A 20739-nucleotide genomic window follows, 5' to 3' on the forward strand; every position below is an offset into this window, starting at 1 on the left:
TCTGGAATTCGCTGTCATGGGCCCCACAAGGTAGAAGGAGAGAAACAATTCCTGAAAATTGTCCTTTGGCCTACATGCATGTGTTTGCATGCATGTACACAGGTGCATACATGCATGTGCACACATATACAAACACATAATAATATTTTAAAAGGTTCTTTAGGGGCTAGGGAGATGGCTCAGTGGTTACAAAGCACTGGCTGTGCTTGCAGAGGACTAAGGTTCAGTTCCTGCACCCACGTGGCTCACAACCATCTGTACCTCCAGTTCTAGGAGACCTCATGCCTCTTCTATGGCACTGCAGGCACATGGTGCACAGACAGGTAAAATACCCATATACATAAAATTAATTAATTAAAATTTAAATGTCACAATGGATCACTGGGCATATAATTGAACCTATAATTCCATCATTTGATGGGGGGTGGGGAGCAAGACAATCAGGAGTTCAGAGTCATCCTTCAATACATAGCAAGTTTGAGACCAGCTGGACTTTCTGAGTCTCTGTCTCAAACAAAACAGAACTAAGTGGGGGCCAGGGCTTGGTGGTTAAGAGAGACTGGCTGTTGTTCCCGAGAATACAGGCTGGATTCCCAGGTCACACAGTGGCTCACAATCATCTGTGACTTCACTTTCAGGGGATTGACCTTTGCAGGCATGCCTGTGGTGGATGTGTATGCATGCAGATCAAACACTGAAACACTGGAGAGATGGCTCAGCCATTAAGAGTGTTCGTTCTTGTACAGAACCTGGGTTCTATTTCCTGAAGCTCACACCATCTGTAACTCCATTTCCAGGTGGAGTTGATGCCCTCTTCTGGCTGCCATGGGCACTGCATGCATATAGTACATGACAAACATCCAGGCAAATCATCTTGTCTTAGTTGCTGTTCTATTGCTGTAAAGAGACATAATGACAACTCTTATAAAAGAACGTATTTAATGTGGGCTTGCTCGAAATTTCAGGGGGTTAGTCTATCATCGTCATAGTGGTAAGAGTCAGGCATGGTGTGAGGTCAGTAGCTGAGAGCTTTACATCCTGATCTACAAGCAGCAGGCAGAGAGGGAGAGAGACTGAGCCTGGTGTGGGCTTTTGACATCTCAAAGCCCATCCCACTGATATGCTTCCTCCAACAAGGCCACAGATTCTTCAACAAGGCCACAGATTCTTCAACAAGGCCACAGATCCTTCAACAAGGCCACAAGAAGGGCGACTCCTTCTCAAACAGTTCCCATCTCTAAGCCCATCCCACTGATATGCTTCCTCCAACAAGGCCACAACAAGGGCGACTCCTTCTCAAACAGTTCCACTAACCGGGGCCCAACTATTCACTGTCTGAGCCTGTGGGATCCATTCTCACTCAGACACCACAAATGCATATACATAAAAATAAATCTTTTTAAAAGTCAGAGTGAGCTCCCCCTTCAACAATCAGTGTGTGCAATAATATGAGAACCCGGAAAGTAGGTCACAGAGAGCTGGAGGTTGAGAAAATTCAATGCCAAGAAAATAACTTAAATTTTTTGTGTTGCTAGAGATAGAGCCCTGACCCTCCAACATGCTAGGCATGTGCCCCATGCTGAGCCTCACCTCAGCTCTATAAACTGAATTTTATGAGTGGCTAATACAGGTGCCATTCAGTAATACTGGGCACAGAAGCAAACATAAGTATGTCCATAGGAGTCATGGCCAGAATGCTCTCTGTTGCTGGCCTCTGGAGTTCCCCCCACAGTACTCGCAGCAGCCTGTCTCCACGAAGTCAGGAAAGTGTGTACGCCTATGCCCAGCTGGCCCCCTTGGCTCACGTTTCTCTGCTGGGTCGGACAGGCAGGTGCCCTGATTTTGAAAAGGACAGAAAAGGAATTGCTATCTCATGAATATTTTCTCTCCCACTCTCTACCCTGCCCCCTCTCTCTAATCATGTCTCTTTTCCCAGGAAATATTCACATGTTCTCAAATGTGACAGATGACAGTCACTATTATCGCAGGCGGCACCGCCACGAGAGGACACAGACACATAAGAGAGAGGAAGATAAATCTCAGGTATGTGGGGAGCAGAGATCATAGCCACACTGAACCTGCTTCTGTGGGGTGAGGGGCTGCTCCTGCAGGACCATTCTGTGCCTGCTCCTGTGGTACAGTCAGTGCTGGGACCACCATGTGAACCATTATGCCCAGCTTGTGGGGCTGTCCTGATTGAACTTCTCCTTACTACAAAAAGAATCTCTTCAAAGATATTCAGTACTGTCTAGGCTGGTGGTGTACACTTTGGAGGCAGAGGCAGGTGGATCTCTGTGAATTTGAGGCTAGCCTGATCTAAACAGTAAGCTCCAGGACAGTCAAGGCTACACAGAGACACCCTGTCTCAAAATAAGACATGAGGGGGAAAACATCAGAACTAAAAGTAGGGTACAAAGTAAGAAAGCAGGGTGTCTCAGGAAGGTCAAAGGCAAGAAGTGCTGCTGGTTTTGAGCTAGGCTGTCTGGCTTGGTGGCAAGTACCGTGACTTGCTGAGCCGTCTTGGCGGCCTCATACTCATGTACACATTAAAAACAACAAATGCTATGCCTCTGGCTGGTTCACAGTATCTGAAAGAATTCGTCCTTCCTCTAAACGGTAGTTAATGAAGGAGGGGGTGAACCTTGACCCTACACTGTCAAGGAGGAATGTGATCATCTCTGACAGAGTTAGATGTCATTGATTTTGGACAGCTGTGGCCAAGTAAGAGCTGCTTGGCATAGCCACTCCCGGGTCCCAGTCCCTGTCTGGCAGAATTACCTAGAGGCGTAAGGGACAGCGGGATCATTGAGGTGCAGGTTGGAGCAGCTTCCAGAGCCTGCAGGCAGAGAAGAAGTGTATTGTTTGCTTCTAAGCTGAAATCCAGCCTTGGGCAACCCTTGGCTTTGTGGATGTTCCCGCACTATGCAGTATAAGCTGCATTTCCTCTGGGATGTTTCCGTCCTCTCAGGCACTGCTCTGTGTTCTTTTACAGACTCCGTATTCCGCGTTTGTTCAGCTGCTTCCGGTTCTGTTGATTGTGACTATTTCTGTCATTACTCAGCTGCTGGCTGCTAATCCGCCATATAGTCTATTCTATAAATCGTAAGTGGAATGTTTCTATTTTCCCCTAGCAACAGTCTGATAGACAAAAGGCTTAAGGTTTTGCTGATTCATGCTGGCATTTCTTCTCACCTTCCTGTGGAAAATGCTGACCTTATGTTTCAGGGAATAGCCATCCAGAGTTTCTCTAGTGTTTTCTGTGGAGGTGAGGAATACTAAATTTACTTACTTGAAAACAACTAGCCTAACCGGAAAGGAACAGCAAGTGGTAACAATGGTAGCAGCTACCTCTGCGTTAGGAGAGGGACTACTCTGTCACACAGTGACACCCTCTGGTCAACTGCAAAACCATCAGAACTGGTTTAGAAGGAACAGCACCATAATTTGAGGTTCACAGTTAATCTTTCTTTCTCAGCATGGTGGAATTAGAGAGGGCTCCAGCGAAGGCAGGAGTGAGGACTGGTACTTGTGGTCCAGCACTAAGGAAGGTATGAGCCAGGCAAGCCTGAGCTAGAGAGACAGGAAGGACGGGGAGAGAGAGGAGACAGAGGGAAGGGGGAGGGCAGATTGTGCCCTTCGGATCTGGAATGATATGCATCACTGGGACCCAGTGATTTCTTCAGTGTTATTTCATCCCAAGGAGGAGCTGGACGGTCAAAGGTCAAGAGCTCTGGCTGCCTTTGCAGAGGACTGGGTTTAATTCACAGCACTCACATGTGGGCATAACCATTCATAACTCCAGTTCTAGGGAATCCGACACTGCCTTCTGGTCTCTGCATGCAAATGGTTCACAGATGTACATGTAGGCAGAATACTCATACATATAAAATTAAACTAATTCCCATAAGAACATAGAGACGAGAAGGGACATCTGTCCCCATAAGGGCATAGAGATGAGAAGGGACATGTGTTCCCATTAGGACATATAGACGAGAAGGGGTATGTGTTCCCATAAGATCATATGAATGACAGCAAGCATGCTTAGAGGCCAGAGCCAGACATACAAGGGCCAGCTATTACAAACTGATGTGAGATATTCTCTGTTTCAGGACCCTGGGCTACACCATTTCTAGAGAAACGCAGAACCTGCAGGTGCCTTACTTCGTGGATAAAAATTTTGACAAGGCCTACCGAGGAGCTTCTCTTCGTGATCTGGAGAAAACAATAGAGAAAGATTATATTGACTACATCCAGACAAGTTGTTGGAAGGAGAAACAGCAAAGTAAGTCAGGCCAAACAGACTTCACTGGTGGCCATGACCCACTCGATCATGAGGTCTCCCCAGCCTTCTGACCCGTCTGTTCTAGTTTGGATCACGTATTTATGTCAACAGAGACAGAGGCCAGGCACCCAGTCAGATACTACAGCACAGAGGGAAAGTTATTGACATGTGACTGGGATTGGAAACTTAAAATCTCAGGCATCTTTGTGCTTATCTATTTATCTATTCGCTTCCCCTCGGAGTCAGGATATGAGGGGGTGGGGGCTTACTACTCAGCCCTAGCTGACTTAGAACTCACCCATGGGCCAGGCTGGGTCTGCCTGCCTCTGCCTCTAGGCTGCTGCTCTGCAGTCCTGAATTCCTGCTCCTCCAAGGACCTAGATTATAGGTGTACAGGAGCTTTCCTGGGCTTTCCCATCTTACTGCTTTTCTTTTCTTTAAAAAAACCTTACATTGGGTTGGGGATTTAGCTCAGTGGTAGAGCGCTTGCCTAGGAAGCGCAAGGCCCTGGGTTCGGTCCCCAGCTCCGAAAAAAAAAAAAAAAAAAGAATCCAAAAAAAACAAAAAAAAACAAAAAAAAACCTTACATTTATCTATTTATACAAGAATGTGTACACATGGGACAAAGTGTGGTTGGCAGTCAGAGATACCGCCTGGGCCACAGAGCATTTTGAGTGTTGCTCTTGTCACTGCCTTGAGGTCCCCAGCCTCACTAGTCACTGACTGACCCCATTTTGCATCCCAAGCTTCTTCTTGAAGTTCTCAGAGTTACCTGGTTTCCTTCACGGTTTCTACATTCAGAAAAATCTGATTGAACCAGCTTGGTTTTTTTGAGTTAAGTCAGAAGTTTAGAAGTTGTGGTACATGCCTTTAATACCAGCACTCTCGAGGCAGACGCAGGTGGATCTCTGAGTTGGAGGACAGCCAGGGCTACACAGAGAAAATCTGTCTTGAAAACCCAAAGAAGGAGGAGGAGGAGAAGATAAGAAGAGAGAGCAAGAAGGAGAAGAGGAAAAAGAACAGTAGGAACAGTTGCTGCAGCTGCTGGCACAGGCCTCTTGTCCCCTGACTTCTTGTTGCTTGTTTCTTGTTCATTGAGGAGACGTGGCTTCCTGGGTCGGGCTCTCCAGTAGGATGACTGTGAATATATCTGTCTTCTCTTTCCCTCACAGAGGTCAGTGCGGTGACAGTGTCTGCCATTTGGCTTACAGCTCCACTCATTACTTAGGAGGGCTGGTAGGACTGGTGGTCCTGTCTCAGACAGGAACTTCATTTTTCATCCCACCCAGCTGCCCCTACCCTCCCACCCCCCACCACACACACATACACTGCATCTTGGCTTTGCAAACTGGGTTTTGGTTGACATTTTTTTTTTCAAAGCAAACTATAGCTCATCTTTTAAACTTCATTTTGGATGTCCTTAAGTGTCTACTGATACAGTTTGTTCTTTGGTCAAGGTGCTGTCCCCTTGCTGACCCACCTTGTGCTCCCACCCCCACGCTGAGTTAAGCTGTCCTTCCTAGGGCACTTTACTCTCCCCACTAGTGCAGTACTGATCCTGAGCTTTAGTGGTTCATGGGTGCGTTAGTTCCCTCTGCAGGGCTGCTGCCCTGGGAGCAGACTGTGTACTAATTCTGTGTCTTGGGCTGCAGGCAAGCTAGCTGATAATGAGTGTTGCTGAGTTGTCTCTGCCCTGTTTCTACAGGGCAAAGCCTAGATGCCTTCAAATAAGGGGCAATTAAACTGGATGAAGTTTTTTTTACTTACCTTGTTCTTAAATTAGTTTGTTTTGTTTTGTATTGTTTTAAAAAAGGTCTCACTAGGTAGTTCTGGCTGTCCTGAAACTCACTATGCAGACAGGCTTGTTTAAATTAGGTTTTCTTTTTTTAAAGTCAGGCAAGAGCTGGGTGTGATGGTGTAAGCCTGTAGCAGTAGTTAGTTTAACTAACCGCTTTGTGCTCCCAGCAACCCCCAGAGCCCTCCAGATTTGAGAATGAAAGGCAGACACACACATATATACCACATACATACACACACACCCCACACTCCACCCCCCCACACACACACAAATAAGGGGAATTTTTTTTTTTTTTTAAAGCAAGGTAGTGGTATTGAACACTTTAATTCCATCACTTGGGAGGCAAAGGCAGGCAGATCTCTTGAGTTCAAGGCCAGCCTGGTCTAAAGAGTGAGTTCTAGGGCATATATGGCTACCCTGTCTCCAAATACAAAAGGAAATAAAAATGAAAGAAAGAGGAAGAAATCAGTGTATAGACCAGGCTGGCCTCAACTTTACAAAGACTCACTTGCCTCTGCCTCCAAGTGTTGGCTTAAAAGTATTCTCAAGCACAGGGAAAGCATTTAGGAGCAAGTATCTGTGTGAACCTAAATTAGGGGAAAGGCAGAGTAATATATCCTAAGTGTCCCCTTTGTGTTGGGCACTGAGATGATTTCTGCAAGAACGTTTTGTATGTTTCACACACACACAAGCACACACCTATACCACACACATACATGCATGCCCATGTACTATATTCAACTCCAGCATTAGAATGCTGGCTATGCCAAGAGGTTAAAGATCATACCAAACATGGCGTCTGTGCTTTTGTTTCCATCCACATAGCCTTGTTCAGAGCTGTGGCTTTCTCCAGGTACAAGTGAAAGTCAATGAGAGCTAGATCTGGTAGACCGAGCCTGCGATCTTATCCTGTAATCTTTTGGGGAACTAGGACAGGAAGATCACAAATTCAGGGCCTGCTCCCACCACAGAGTGAGTTCAAGGATGGCCTGGGAAACTTAGTAAGGCCAATCTCAAAATGTTTTTAAAAAAAGAAAAGAGGGGCTGGAGAGATGGCTCAGCGGGTTAAGAGCACCCGACTGCTCTTCCAGAGGTCATGAGTTCAATTCCCAGCAACCACATGGTGGCTCACAACCATCTGTAAAGAGATCTGATGCCCTCTTCTGGTGTGTCTGAAGACAGCTACAGTGTACTTATATATATAATAAGTAAAATAAATTAAAAAAAAAAAAAAAAAGAAAGAAAGAAAGAAAAGAGAAAATGGTACAGCTCATTCCTAGTATAGGTGAAGCCCTAGGATCTATCCTCAGTTAAAGCACACACACACACCACACACACACAAAGGCACATCCATTGAACGAGCCTGATATGTGTAGCTCACCAGTTCTGAATGGAAGTCGTCAGCACATGCCCTGTAAAAATCTGTTCCTAGCATTTAAACACAATGGTTCTGCGGAGCCTCCACACCGCAGTGCCATTTGAGAGCAGGCAGCATCTGCCCTCTGAATCCAGCAGCAAGTGCAGCCAGGAAGGTTAAATTTAGCACTTTGAGGTTGTAAAAATAAACTCACTTGAGAACAAAGTTTACCCATGGCAAAATACCAAATGGGAATTTTATCAAGGCTAGCCATTGTCTTTTAAAGTATTATTGCTTTTATTTGCTTTTCCTCAGAAAGCCCACTGTGGGTGATCTTCTCTCCGTAATCTTTTATGTGGATGAGAACTGTCCTGTTTACTCCTCCATGGATACATCTGCAGATTATATGAACTGCCAGGGAAAGTGGCCATGCCACAAGTAACAGGCAAGAACTGCCTCCAGCCTGGTCCAGCAGAGCCCAGGCTGGGCCAAGTCTTTGCCTTGAGCACTTCTTTCCATGACCTTGAGCAGGATAACAGAGTGGGCAGAATCCTAGGCTTTGAAGTGAGGGGTGGGAGAAGTATTCATTTTCTCCTGAGAGGTTGTGTGATGTGGACGTAGCTTACTTAGTACAGTGCCTGGCACAGAGTGAATACCTGATTCCTGGTGAAACCCACGCTTGAACAGCCCCACAGTAGACGGAAGTACAGTGTCCCATGGGACTAGGCCCTGGGACTGGAGAGACGGCTCAGTGGTTAAGAAGACTCACTGTTCTTCAGAGGACTCTGGTTCAGTTCCCAGCACTCATGTACGGTGACTCTGAAGGCCAACCTGGTCTACAGTCTAAGTTCCAGGACAGCCATGGTTACACAGAGAAACACTGTGTTGAAAAATACAAACAAAACCCAGCAGAAGGGGACTATTGTAGTGAAGAGAGAGCCAGTCTGTTCTGGCATTGGTGTAGCCATGACTCTAAAGGAGCAAAGGCTGACAGATTTCACAGAGGCCTCCTGCATAACCTTCCTGCCTGCCAAAGAAGGCTGCCGGTGAGGCACAGGAGCCAAAACTTAACACTTGAGTGCAGCAGAGTCCTCCACAAAGCCCCATCACCTGCAAGGTGATGTGCCAAGGCAGGCCCTGGCTGGGAGGCCCTGTGGGCACCCGCACCAAGGGTGAGTGAGAGCACATTGTGTGCAGCTGAGAGACCCACTGCCTGCCAAGCCACTGCCGGCCAGAGTCCAGGCCCTGCACTCACTGTACAGGGAGTGTTGTCAAGCTCCCCCACCTCCCCTGGTGTCCTGCACTCCATCTGCACTGTGGGCCTGCCTTGCTGTAAATAGAGCCATTGTGAGCTGAAGTGCCAGGCAGTGTTTGTGTTGGTAGAGACTTGACTTACTCAGTAGTCCTGCCCATTGTCCTCCTGCGAGGGCTAATTCCTGTGTCCTGGTACTTTGCTGATTAATCGACAGGTGCGAACTGTGCCACAAAGAAACCCAAATCCCTCAGCAAGGTGACTGAGAATGGATGGCGTATTTCAAAATGATTAAAATAGCATTTTCAGAAGCACAGTCCTTTAAAAGCTGCCTGCTGTTGGAGACTTTGAGAAGCCGGGAAGCCCATGCAAGCATGCCATCCTGTTAATGTGTGGCACATGTGACACGTCTCTGAAGGTGCATTTCTGGAGCTCCCCGCTGAGGAGGAGGGGCTTCCAGGAGAATCAAAACTCAGAGCAGCCACCATGGAGTTGGAAAACACAGCGGAGATTATATTCCAGTTAAAAATAGAATGGCCTTCTCTATCATGGGGAGAAAATGAACTTATTTAGTCGAGGAAGCAAGAGGCCAGTGGGCCAGGTGATCTGACTTTTGGAAGAGCAGTTTGCGTTGGTGACCACCATATGTGGTGAGGGGTGCAGAAAGCTGCCAGCCTGGCCCTCTATAGATGGTCACCTGCCAGAGCAGCCTGTGCTGCCTGTGACTTAGGAGCTGGCCGTGCTGAGGGAAGAATGCAGCAGCTGTCTTTGTTCAGATGACAGGAGCAGGCGACTGGGCTCCAGGCCCTCCAGCTGCCATCTGATCACCACTGGTCGCCAGGCTGTGGCCATCTCTTTCTGCATTTGTGCGAGCTCCCTGAGCCTGTGCCAAATGTTTTGTTGGTAAGAACTAAGCCTATAACATAGCACAGAGGCCGCAGGGCTCTCAGTCACAGGCAGCCTTAACCCTCAAAGCCTGGTGCAGTGCCCAGTCGGTACCTCCAAGGTGGAGGAGTAACGCTTGCCCCAGTGCAGTAGAAGAAAGTGGTAGTGAAATAAGGCCGTTTGAACCTAGAAGTACTGAAATGAGCTGAGCGCTCAGCCTTCCTGACCGCCCCGTTTTGTCTTTCAGAGTCGGAGCTGACCAATCTGGCGGGGCTGTACAGAGATGAGCGGCTGCGGCAGAAAGCAGAGTCGCTGAAACTCGAAAACTGTGCAAAGCTCTCCAAGCTCATCGGCCTCCGCAGGGCCGGCTGAGATTGATGGCCCTGCTCACAATGGGGGTTCCTACTCATACTATTACACTGCAAATCCCATTTTATAATACAAGTTAGGAAATATGAGTACTCTACTATCTGCTAACTTTGTTGGGCAGAGAGCTGCAGCGGATGGAGACTTGTTTCCCTCTGGTCCTTCCTCAGGCCTGGCTCCCAGGGCAGGAACAGTTTGTTGTAGTCACACCAGTGGTAAAGTTTGGACCCTGCTCCTCTGTGACTGTAGGTCAGGGCATCCCAGAGAAGACCCACGTTTCTTCCTTCATCCTGTCTGCAGCAAAAGCCCACTACCTAGGCATGTCTAGGCTCAGCCAGTGCACTTCGGAGAATTGATGGTGTCTACCAGGAATTATCCTCTCCCTGCTACAGAATCACTATGTCCCCTGACTTCCAGTTGTCTACTCCCTAGGGACAGAGTGGAGAAAGTGAACTGTTTAGCCAATGGTTCAGTGTTATCCAGATCTCTGTTGAGGCAGCAGCATTGGCAAAGCTGCCTGACTTGAGGTTTCTTTTCTTTCTTTTTTGAGAGAAGGGCTCACCCTGAAGCCCAGACTAGCCTGGAATCACTGCAGAGTCCGAGCTGGCCTGAGTCTGCAGTCACTCTCCTGCTGGGCCTCGTGAGAGCTGGGATTTCAGCTGTGAGCCACCATAGCCCGTGGTTCCTTTATTTTCTTAGTCTTCTCTTTCAGACGGTCAAGAATAAAATCTGTTGAGAGGCTGGGTATGGTGGCATACCCCTTTAATTTTAGCACTCCGGAGGCAGAGGCAGGCCATTCTCTCTGAGTTCAAGGCCAGCCTGGATTACATATCAATTCCAGACCAGCCAAAGTTACATAATGAGACCTTGTCTCAAACAAACAAACAAACAAACAAAAAACCTTTTGAGCTGTGAAACAGTTCAGTGAACAGTTCAGCAGCAGGAAGCAGGGCTATGTAAGGGAGAAGGTGAAATACAAGACTGTCGGCTCCCCCACTGCAGATCCCCTGGTCCATTTTGGAGCTGAAACATATTCTCTCCCTTTAAATCATCATTTCATGTCATAGGTCTCATGATGAGCACGAGAATGCACAGAAGAGAGGGTGGTACTCAAACCCAAGAGGAGGCTCCGGCAGCCAGGAGATACAGGGAGTAGCCTGTCGATGTGGCATGGGGGGCACATGTTGGCCAGCAGCCATTTTGTTTGACTGAGTGCCCTGCACTTTTTAGAATGAGACAGTGATGGATCGTTCATCCGTTCAATATTTATGGCGTGCCTTCTGCAAAGCAAGGCCTTTCACTTGCATGGTGTTTTGTTTGGTTTTGTCTTTGTACTTCTTCCCCTAACAATTCGTGAAGCCAGTGCATTGGCCAGAGAGGATGAACGGTTGGCCTAGGTCATATGACTGAGTGAGGAAATAGAATGTGTGAGAGATCATCCTATTTCTCGGGTGATTCTAGCCAGGTTGGCAGAGCAGATTTTCCACCTTCCAGGACACCTCCAGCCCTGACTTGCATCCGTCCCATGGAAGTCCTGAGGGGGGCCAGGTTCAGTTCCCCTCACCCACGCAGCAGCTCCCAGCATTCTGCAACTCCAGTTCCAGACGCTCTGACTCTCCTCTGGCCTCCACAGGCACTGCATGCACCCAGTGCACATGCAGGCAGAACCCCACATACATTTTTTAAAAAGCTGAACACTTGATACAAATCCTTTAGAGGCAGAAAAGCAACCTTCTAGAACTAAGTGGTTGATTGCATAGGCTGTGTGGTTGGGCCTTTCTGTGGAGCAGAGTCAGACCAGAGTTCCTGAGCTGCCCAGGTCATCATGAGACTGAATTTTAAAGGAGAAACAGTATTCTTTTTTTTTTTTCCCAGGGAGGGAGTGGTTCTAGACAGGTGGTTTGTTTGTTTGTTTGTTTGTTTTTATGTAGCCCTGGCTGTCCTGGAGCTCATACTGTAGACCAGGCTGACGTTGAACTCAGAGATCTGCCTCCTCTGCCTCCTGAATGCTAGGATCAAAGGTGTGCACCACCATGCCCAGCCCTGTTTGGTTTTTGAGAAAGGGTTTTCCTGTGTAACCCTGGCTGTCCCGGAACTCACTTTGTAAATCAGGCTGGTCTTGAACTCACAGATCTTCCTGCCTCTGCCCCTGGATTGCCGGTTATCTGGATTCAAGGTGTGTGCCACCACTTCCCGAGACTTTAAACTCAGATCCTCCTGCCTCTACCTCCTGAATGCTAGACTCAGTCCTGGTTCATGTGGTGCTGGAGAGCTTGCGCATGCTAGCCTACTGAGCTACATCCCCAGATTCATCTTCCTGAATTTTTAAGAATCTCTTTAACTTATGAGAGCAGGGAGCTTATTTTGTAAAATGTGCCAGGCACAGTGGCGTATAGCTTTAAACCCAGCACTCAGAATGCAGAGGCAGAGGGGATGCTCTGAGTTCAAGGCCAGCCTGCCCTACATAGAAAGTTCATAGTGAAACCCTGTCTCAAAACATACATTGTAAAGGGTACCCATGAACCAAACAAACTTACACAAAGTTCCTAGACTTTCCTCTCCCAGCTCCAGCCTCTGCTAGAAAATGAACCCTGATGGGTAAAGCCCCTCCCACTAGAAGACCTTTACTAGTTTTGTGGCTTTCCTGGCACTGATGAGTGATCTGTGAGGTGATAACCACAGGCAACCCTAACTGTCGCACCTATTGTGTTCTCACAGCCTGGTGGCACTGTTTTATTTATCACTAGTCTACAATACTCACATCTTGTTTCCTTGCTTCAGTTGAAAGATAATTTGGCACTATCTAGAGTAGTGTTAAACTCTTAATTCCTTGCTTACAATTTAGGTATGCTGTCTGTGTGTTGGTAAAATGAGCTTTGTTCTCTTGCCTACGCCTTGCCTTTCGGAGGATTTCCTGGCAGTGTAAGCTCTTTGCTGCGGCTGCTCTTGCTGTCAGTGTGGCTCACAGCTTGAGACTACAGACTGGAGACTGATGGGAGGGCAGCTTCACTCAAATGAGGTGCTTTCTTTAGTGAGAGGGAGACAAAACCCCTCTCTTTGTGAGGAACAGTAGAGCTTGAAGGAGCTTGCTCATCATTCAAGCCAGGAAAACATCTCTGCCTCATTGATCAGCTGCAGGCCTCAGCCTGGGAGAGGTGACCGGTAAGAAAATAGCACTGCTATGCATGCTGTGGGACCTGTTAGAAATGACAGGAAGTGCAGAACCCTGCTGGAGCCAGGATCCAGCAGGCCACCGAACTGCAGGCCATTTCTGTTTTCATCTTCACTCCTCAGCCTGCCAGAGGCACCTCGGGAATCCCAGCAGGTCCCTGTTGCAGCCGGCCCTCACGACCACCCTGTTGTCTGTGCATGCACTGCTCCTCTCAGGAGCTGGCACTGAATCTGTTCACTTAAGGTCTTGGATTGGTGTCCTAATACATTTATTTTGGGAAAGGGCCGAATTAGCATACATCTTAGCGTTTGGGCCTGCACTGTTGTTACCTCATGCAGTAGCGAGTAACTGTTCTATCCTGAGGACATCTGCATCACACTCGTTAGAGGTGACAGGAGTGTTCTGGGACCACAGTCAGGAATGACACGTGTGAAATTAGTTGGCAGTGAAAAATGCTGAAAAATCTGGTCACCTGACCCAGGGCATCTGAAGTGTGTTTTAACAAAGTGAACATTAAACGATTTTACACACAAAATGCAGCTTTATGGCTTCTCTTTGCTCAGCCATTGCCTCCCGTCCTCAGATACTGAACATGCTTGGAGCCGTTTTGGACACGTTACTGTGGAATAGTTTGTGTTTAGAACAGCACTAATACTGAAGACATCAATTCTAGATTCGTTTATTTTGTTTCAAGACAAGGTTCTGCCTGCCTCTGCCTCCCAAGTGCTGGAATTAAAGGCTTACACCACCACCACCTGGCAAAGGATTTCTTTTAAAGATTTATCCTTTTAAAAATGTTTATGTATATGGGGTGTCTTAGGGTCACTGCTGTGAACAGACACCAAGGCAACTCTTATAAAAGACAACATTTCATTGGGGCTGGCTTACAGGTTCAGAGGTTCAGTCCATTATCATCAAGGCAGGAGCATGGTAGCTTCCAGGCAGGCATGGTGCAGGAGGAGCTGAGAGCTCTCCATCATCTGAAGGCAGCCAGGAACAGAAGGGCATCCTCAGGCTGCAAGAGCAGCAGCAAGTGGAGGTTTGTTTTTTTTTTTTTTTTTTTAAACATTTTGTAATATAATTTCAGCAAGAAACAAATTTAAATGGCAACACTCACATTAACAGTGAAAACAAAATAGAATTTTACTTACTTACTTACTTACTGGTTTCTTGAGACAGGGTTTCTCTGTGTAGACTGTCCTTGAACTCACTTATCTCCACCTGACTGCCTCTGAGTGCTGAGATTATAGGTGTGAGCCGCTATGCTTGGCTTTCATAGTAATTATTATTGACTGTTTATAAATGTTTGTTGTGCTTTTCCTTAACCCAGCTCGCTTCTAGCTATTATATTTATTTAACAAGCTTTAAGGGCACAGCACTGAGCAGTATTACTCTTATTTTATGGCTCCCACCCAGGCAAAATCCCAGTGATACTTGCATTTTAGTCTTGATGTGGCCCCCTGGGCTCCAGGTGTTTCTCATGGCGTCTCCTGGACCCTCTCCCTGAAGTGAATCCCCACTTCCTCTTCCTTTCCCCACCTCCCCTGGCTAGGAGGAAGTCCAACCCTATTTTCTCCCCTGCTCAGTCACTAGCTGACCAGCTTCTTTGTTGACCAGTCAGGGAACAATTGGGGAGCAATGTTTTGCAACCAGATTTGGGGGCACAGAAATTAGCATTTGAATAATACAAGGATAATTTTCACACAGCACAATAACATTATGCCTACAGGTAATTCTTTTTTGTTCTTGTTTGTTTTTTGAGGGAGGACTTCTCAGTGTAGCCTTGGCTATCCTGGAACTCATTTTGTAGACCATGCTGGTCTTAACTCAGAGATCCCTCTGCCTTTGCCCTCTGAATACTGGGATTAAAGGCATTACCACCAACTTACATATTAGCAGCTCTTTAAGAGAGATTTGGAGTGCTGGAGAGATGGTTCATTGGTTAGGAGTATATACTGTTCTTCCAAAGGCCCCAGTTTGGATTCCTAGCACTCGCTCTGGGTGGTTCACAGACACCTGTAACTGAGATTGAAGGCGTGTGCCACCATCACCCAGCAGAAGCTCAGATTTTAAAAAAGAAAAACAATCATAATCCAGCAACAATGAAAAACTCAGACACAACGAATGTAAATTTTAATTATAAGACAAGAGTGTGTGCTGTGTGGAAGAAGGCATCCGGGACTTCAGTCAACCTGACTTGCTCATTTTGGTGAGAAAATATTAAAAAAAAAAAAAAAAAAAGACAAGAGTGTGAACAAAGCATTTGGAATTATCTCAATCATTTAGTAACTTGTATTATAAGAAATAGATCTGATCTTAAGAAAACATTATTTTGGGGCTGGAGAGATGGCTCAGTGGTTAAGAGCACTGACTGCTCTTCCAGAGGTTCTGAGTTCAAATCCCAGCAACCACATGTGGCTCACAACCATCTGTAATGGGATCCGATGCCCTCTTCTGGTGTGTCTGAAGACAGCTACAGTGTACTCATATACATAGTCCAACTTGTAAGATCTCCTTCTTGGACCAACATGCACGTGAGACTCTCCATCAGAGCCTGAGAACTTGCAGGTGGGTTGGGTCAGAGAATAAATGATACCTACCCCAGAACTCCTAAGGCAAACAACTAGTGCGATGATTCTCACTCTGTGGATCACAACCCCTTTAGGGGTCACAAACCAGATGTCCTGCATCAGATATATTATGATCTATAGCTAGCAGAGACAGTTAAGTTTTGGGGGTTACCACAACATAAGGAATTGTATTAAAGGGTCCCAGTATTAGGAAGGTGAGAGCCACTATGCCAATCAGCCATAGCTATACAAAGACTCACTCTAAACTTTATGCTTAGAGTTCCTGACACACCTCGGCAGCAAAAGGAGAGTTTGGGGTCACCACATAGGAGGAAGTGTATTGAAGGGTCCCAGCATTAAGAAGGTGAGAGCCACTGTCTTGATTAGTTCTCACTTTGCCTTGAATCACAGGTGAGTGCTATCCTCCCCTGAAAATCTTAGTTTTTACCTCCAAAACATCCCAAATCTTTCTCCTGATACCATCAGGTACACACCCCCAAACCACCCATCCACCTACACTGCAGTACCTTCACACCCTTGCCTAGGTTATTTCAGTAGCTTGGTTTTGTCCCAGTACTAAAACCATCAAAGTTCTAATCATAGCTGGCTTAGTTAGGGTTTTACTGCTGTGAAGAGACACCATGACCAAGGCAACTCTTATAAGGACAGCATTTAATTGGGGTTGGCTTACAGGTTCAAATGTTCAGTCCATTATCATCAAGGCAGGAGCACGGCAGCACCAGGCAGGCGTGGCCCAGGAAGAGCTGAGAGGTCAACATCTTATCTGAAGACAAACAGGAGAAGACTGGCTTTCAGGCAACTATCATGAGGGTCAAAGACCATGCCACAGTGACACTCCCTTCAACAAGGCCACATCTCCTAATAGTACCACCCCCTGGACCAAGCATATTCAAGCCACTACAATAGCCAACATTTTGTTTTGAAGATATTTTTGTTCTGTTTCTTTGAGGTAGGATTTCTCTGTGTAGCCTTAGCTGTCGTGGAACTTACTCTGTAGACCAGGCTGTCTCAGAATCACTGATAACTGGTAGATTGTTGCTGGGAGCAGGAGCTCAGGCTGAGGACTATCAGTTCCAGTTTCTCCACAGGGGCTGCCTGAGCTTTCTCATAGCCTAGTGGGTGAATGAAAGAAATCACATAGAGTGACCGTAGGAGGAGCTGCCAGTGTCTGAGGCCTTTTGTATGGGTGAGAATGTGGCACGTATGTGTATGTGTGTCCAGTGCTAGGAATTTGAACTCTGGCTTCATGTATGCTAGCCAAAGCTGTGCTGAGGTTACAAACATCATCATAATCATCTGAAAATAGATTTTTCTTTTTGGTTTGGTTGATTGGCTTGGGATTTTTGTATTATGAAAGAGGATCTCACTATGTAGTCCTCACTTGCCTGGAACTTGATATGTAGACCAGGCTGGCCTCAAACTCACAGAGATCTACTGGAATTAAAGGTATGCATCACCACCACCCAGATAAACCCTCTTGCTATAAACAGCCTTAGTCATACTGTTTTTAACATGTTAATTAAAAAAAAAAAAGTAATGACTTACACTGACTGGATGCAATGTGACCGACCAGCTTGCTTCAAACTCCTGCTGCTGTGCTTTCCCTGCCATGATAGACTGTACTTCCAAAGTGGGTCAGAATAAGCCCACCCTCCCTCTTTTCCTCTTTCCTTCCTTCCTTCCTCCCTCCTCCCTCCCTCCCTCCTCCCTCCCTCCCTCCCTCCTCCCTCCCTCAAGCTGCTTTTGTTAAGCACTTTGTCACAGCAGCAGAACAAGTGATTAATGCATGCATCCTCTCCCAAGCTCAAAACTAAGGTGTCATACCACAGTGAGTTTCACTGAGCTCAGAAGCCCAGAATGCCTCCTGACAGAGATTCTTTGATGGTGTCTATCAAGGGTGGTCACCCTTTTTTTTTTTTTTTTTTTTTCTTTTCTTTTTTCCGGAGCTGGGGACCGAACCCATGGCCTTGCGCTTGCTAGGCAAGTGCTCTACCACTGAGCTAAATCCCCAACCCCAAAGGTGGTCACCCTTGATAGTCTTCATGTCCATGTTGGATCCAAGGTTCTTTCCTTGTGACCTCCCCCTATCACCAGGGACTGGTTACTAGAGCCTCCTGCCCCTCGGGGTGTTGTCCCAAGTACATGTGAGGAAGCCTATTCAGACTGATTGGGTGACTACTGAGTGTCAAGGGCATGTAGTACATGTGAGGAAGCCTATTCAGACTGATTGGGTGACTACTGAGTGTCAAGGGCATGTAGTACATGTGAGGAAGCCTATTCAGACTGATTGGGTGACTACTGAGTGTCAAGGGCATGTAGTACATGTGAGGAAGCCTATTCAGACTGATTGGGTGACTACTGAGTGTCAAGGGCATGTAGTAACATCTCATGAAAGATCTGAGGGATGGAACAGACTACAGTTCCCAGAGGAATGCTAAGGGTCACTGCCCTGCAGCTTTGTCTGAGTGACTCAGGTGACCATCTTCATTTACTAGACAAGGTCTATACAAGAAGTCCTATGTTGCAGCCTTAAATTCCAGGACCCCTTAGGTAACCACCCACTGCAGTAACCACTGGTTACATGTAGCCATTGAAAATGTGGACTGAGGGTGTAGCACAGAAGTAGATCACTTTCCTAAAATGAAAATTATAACTGAAGTTTAAAAAAAACTTTAATATTTTAATAATCTTAGGCAGGAAGTTGAAAAGATGGTTCAGAGGCTACGAGAATGCATTGCCCTTCCAGAGGACCAGAGTTCAATTCCCAGTGGCTAACCTCTAACTCCAGCTGCGGTCCCTGAGTCGCTGCTGCCCCAAAAATGCTGTCAAAGCAACAGCAGACACCTCCTTCCCACTCCAGCCTACAGCCACCTCAGTAAAATGTCCCAACGGAACTGTCCAAAATGGTGGCACCTGTCAAAATGGTGGCATCTCCTCAGTCTACAACTGTCAGAGGAGCTGCAGAAGCTGTCCATGGTGGCAGTCCCTTTCCTGCCTCAGCCTACAACTTTTGTGAAACACCACTGTAGGAACTGTCCCAGAGGAGCTGCTCACAGTGATAGCACTTCCTCTCTACCCAACCCCTCCACTCCCAAACACACACACACACACACACACACACACACACACACACACATACACACACTAGCAGCAGCAGCAGCAGCAGCAGCAGCAGCAGCAGCAGCAGCAGCAGCCCTACAGAGATGGCACCTCAGCAAAAGCCAGCTGCAACTGGGAAGAGTTCCCACCCTAACCCTTGGAACTGATGCAGGGAAAAGGGTGAAAAAAAGTCACCAATCGGGGTTGGGGATTTGGCTCAGTGGTAGAGCGCTTGCCTAGCAAGCAAGGCCCTGGATTCGGTCCCCAGCTCCGAAAAAAAAGAAAAGAAAAGAAAAGAAAAAAAAAAGCCACCAATCCCTGAACAGGAAAACCCACCAATCCCTGAGCTTCCCAAAGAAAACCACCAATCTTTGAGTCCCCCAAGCTCAGGACTTAAAATCTCACCAATCCTCACTCTGGAAATCTCTGCCCTGAGAAACTCTGCCCCCTCAGAAATCCTAAATAAGCCCTTTCCTTTGTCCAGTTCCCTGCTGTCCACTCCCAGAAGAAGAGGACAGCCATCTCTGGATTCTTCCCTTCAATAAATCTCCGTTATGAAATTTACTGCCTGGAGTGACACTCAGCTCTGGACAGAGCTGAGAAGAAAGGAAACAGAAGGAGGGGGGCTAAGCCCAGCGGGGCTACCCTCCCCTGAGGGCTGCTGAGCTCCTGTGTCTCAAGATCCCTTCTCTTGGGACACTGTTCCACCTCGGAGCTGTGTGGTTCCTGGCCCCAGGATATCCTTCCATCTGAGCTGAAGCCAGCCCCAGGGGATCCGGCCTCCACGAGACCTGCACACATAATGCACTCACCCACACAACACACAATTAAAAATTAAAAAAAAATTAAGTCCTTAGGCACAGGGCTGAAGAGATAGTTCATCACTTAAGAGGACCTGCTCTTGCAGAAGCCCCAGATTCAGTTCCCAGCACCCACAAAGTGGTTCACAATTATCCATAACCAGTTCCTGAGAATATGAGGCCCTACTTCTGACTCCCATAGGCACGAGGTGATAAGTTATCTTGGCCGACGAAATGAGCCAATCCAAGCCGAAAAAATGACAAAGGCAGGTTTGTTGGGGGTGAATTCACTGGTCACACACCACAGAGGAAGGGGTCAGTGAAGTTGCCATGCAGAGGGAGACAGAGGAGAAAAAGAGAAAGCACACATGCACAGAGAGAAGAGAGATATGTGTTGGGGAGGTGGGCAAATGTCTGGGTTATAGAGTGAAGAACCATTGAGTGAGTGAAAGCCCAGCCCCTGGGCTGGAAAGTTCAGCATAGAGGGCGGGATATGCCAGCCATGCTCTGTAGCAGGTAGGGGCTGAGGGATGCTGGGAGAACGTGGAGGCCAGATCCACTTTGGTTAAACATGTACCTCAGCTACGAGTCCCAGGTCTGAAACCCAACATCCCAGCCTTTTGTTGATAATAAATGAATAAAGGGCAACATAATTGTCTATGGCACTCCCTGCTGACACTGAGGCTTCGTTACTGGGGCATCCAAAAGCTAGACTGGTGGCCAGGTCTGCGAAGAGCAGGCTGCGTCCAACCTCTGCAGGACTTTGGGGGGAGGGATTGTGAAGCAGCGTGTGAGGCTGGACCTGAGCACCTGTGGGCAGCTGCTTCAGCGCTGTCCTGGACACAGGTACTTAATAAACGCCGGCACCTGGCAGGATGCTGGAAGAAATATAGTGTTATATTTCTATATAAATATAGAAAATCAGTGTTTGGGGCAAGAGATAAAGTTAAGGGGTTCATGGAGAATTGTCTTTCTAGGCCGTACATTTGAAAATTTGAGATTTTGGTACTTCGAGGGGGTGGATGTCCCTGAACTAGGGAAAGGGGACTAGATCCCACCCTCAGGAATGTGGCAGGAGGGGGAGCAAAACAAGTGGTTGACAGTACTCTTATCTGGAGTCCATTTCGTCTGTGCAAG

At 47.2% G+C, this 20739-nt stretch overlaps 1 protein-coding gene across 2 annotated transcripts in view; it reads left to right on the forward strand.

Moving 5' to 3' along the window:
- Positions 1-10035, forward strand: part of Dnajc18 (DnaJ heat shock protein family (Hsp40) member C18) — a 28988-nt gene extending 18953 nt beyond the window's left edge. For both annotated transcript variants that reach the window (XM_032885712.1, XM_032885713.1), the window contains 4 exons: positions 1937-2043; positions 2993-3102; positions 4110-4282; positions 9822-10035. In XM_032885712.1, the coding sequence (XP_032741603.1) occupies positions 1937-2043; positions 2993-3102; positions 4110-4282; positions 9822-9946 (515 nt within the window). In that variant the 3' untranslated portion in view covers positions 9947-10035. The remainder of the gene's footprint in view (positions 1-1936; positions 2044-2992; positions 3103-4109; positions 4283-9821) is intronic.
- Positions 10036-20739: the final 10704 nt, after the last annotated feature.

This window comes from Rattus rattus, chromosome 15 (genome assembly GCF_011064425.1).
Source record: "Rattus rattus isolate New Zealand chromosome 15, Rrattus_CSIRO_v1, whole genome shotgun sequence".
In the NCBI taxonomy this organism is placed as follows: Eukaryota; Metazoa; Chordata; class Mammalia; order Rodentia; family Muridae; genus Rattus; species Rattus rattus.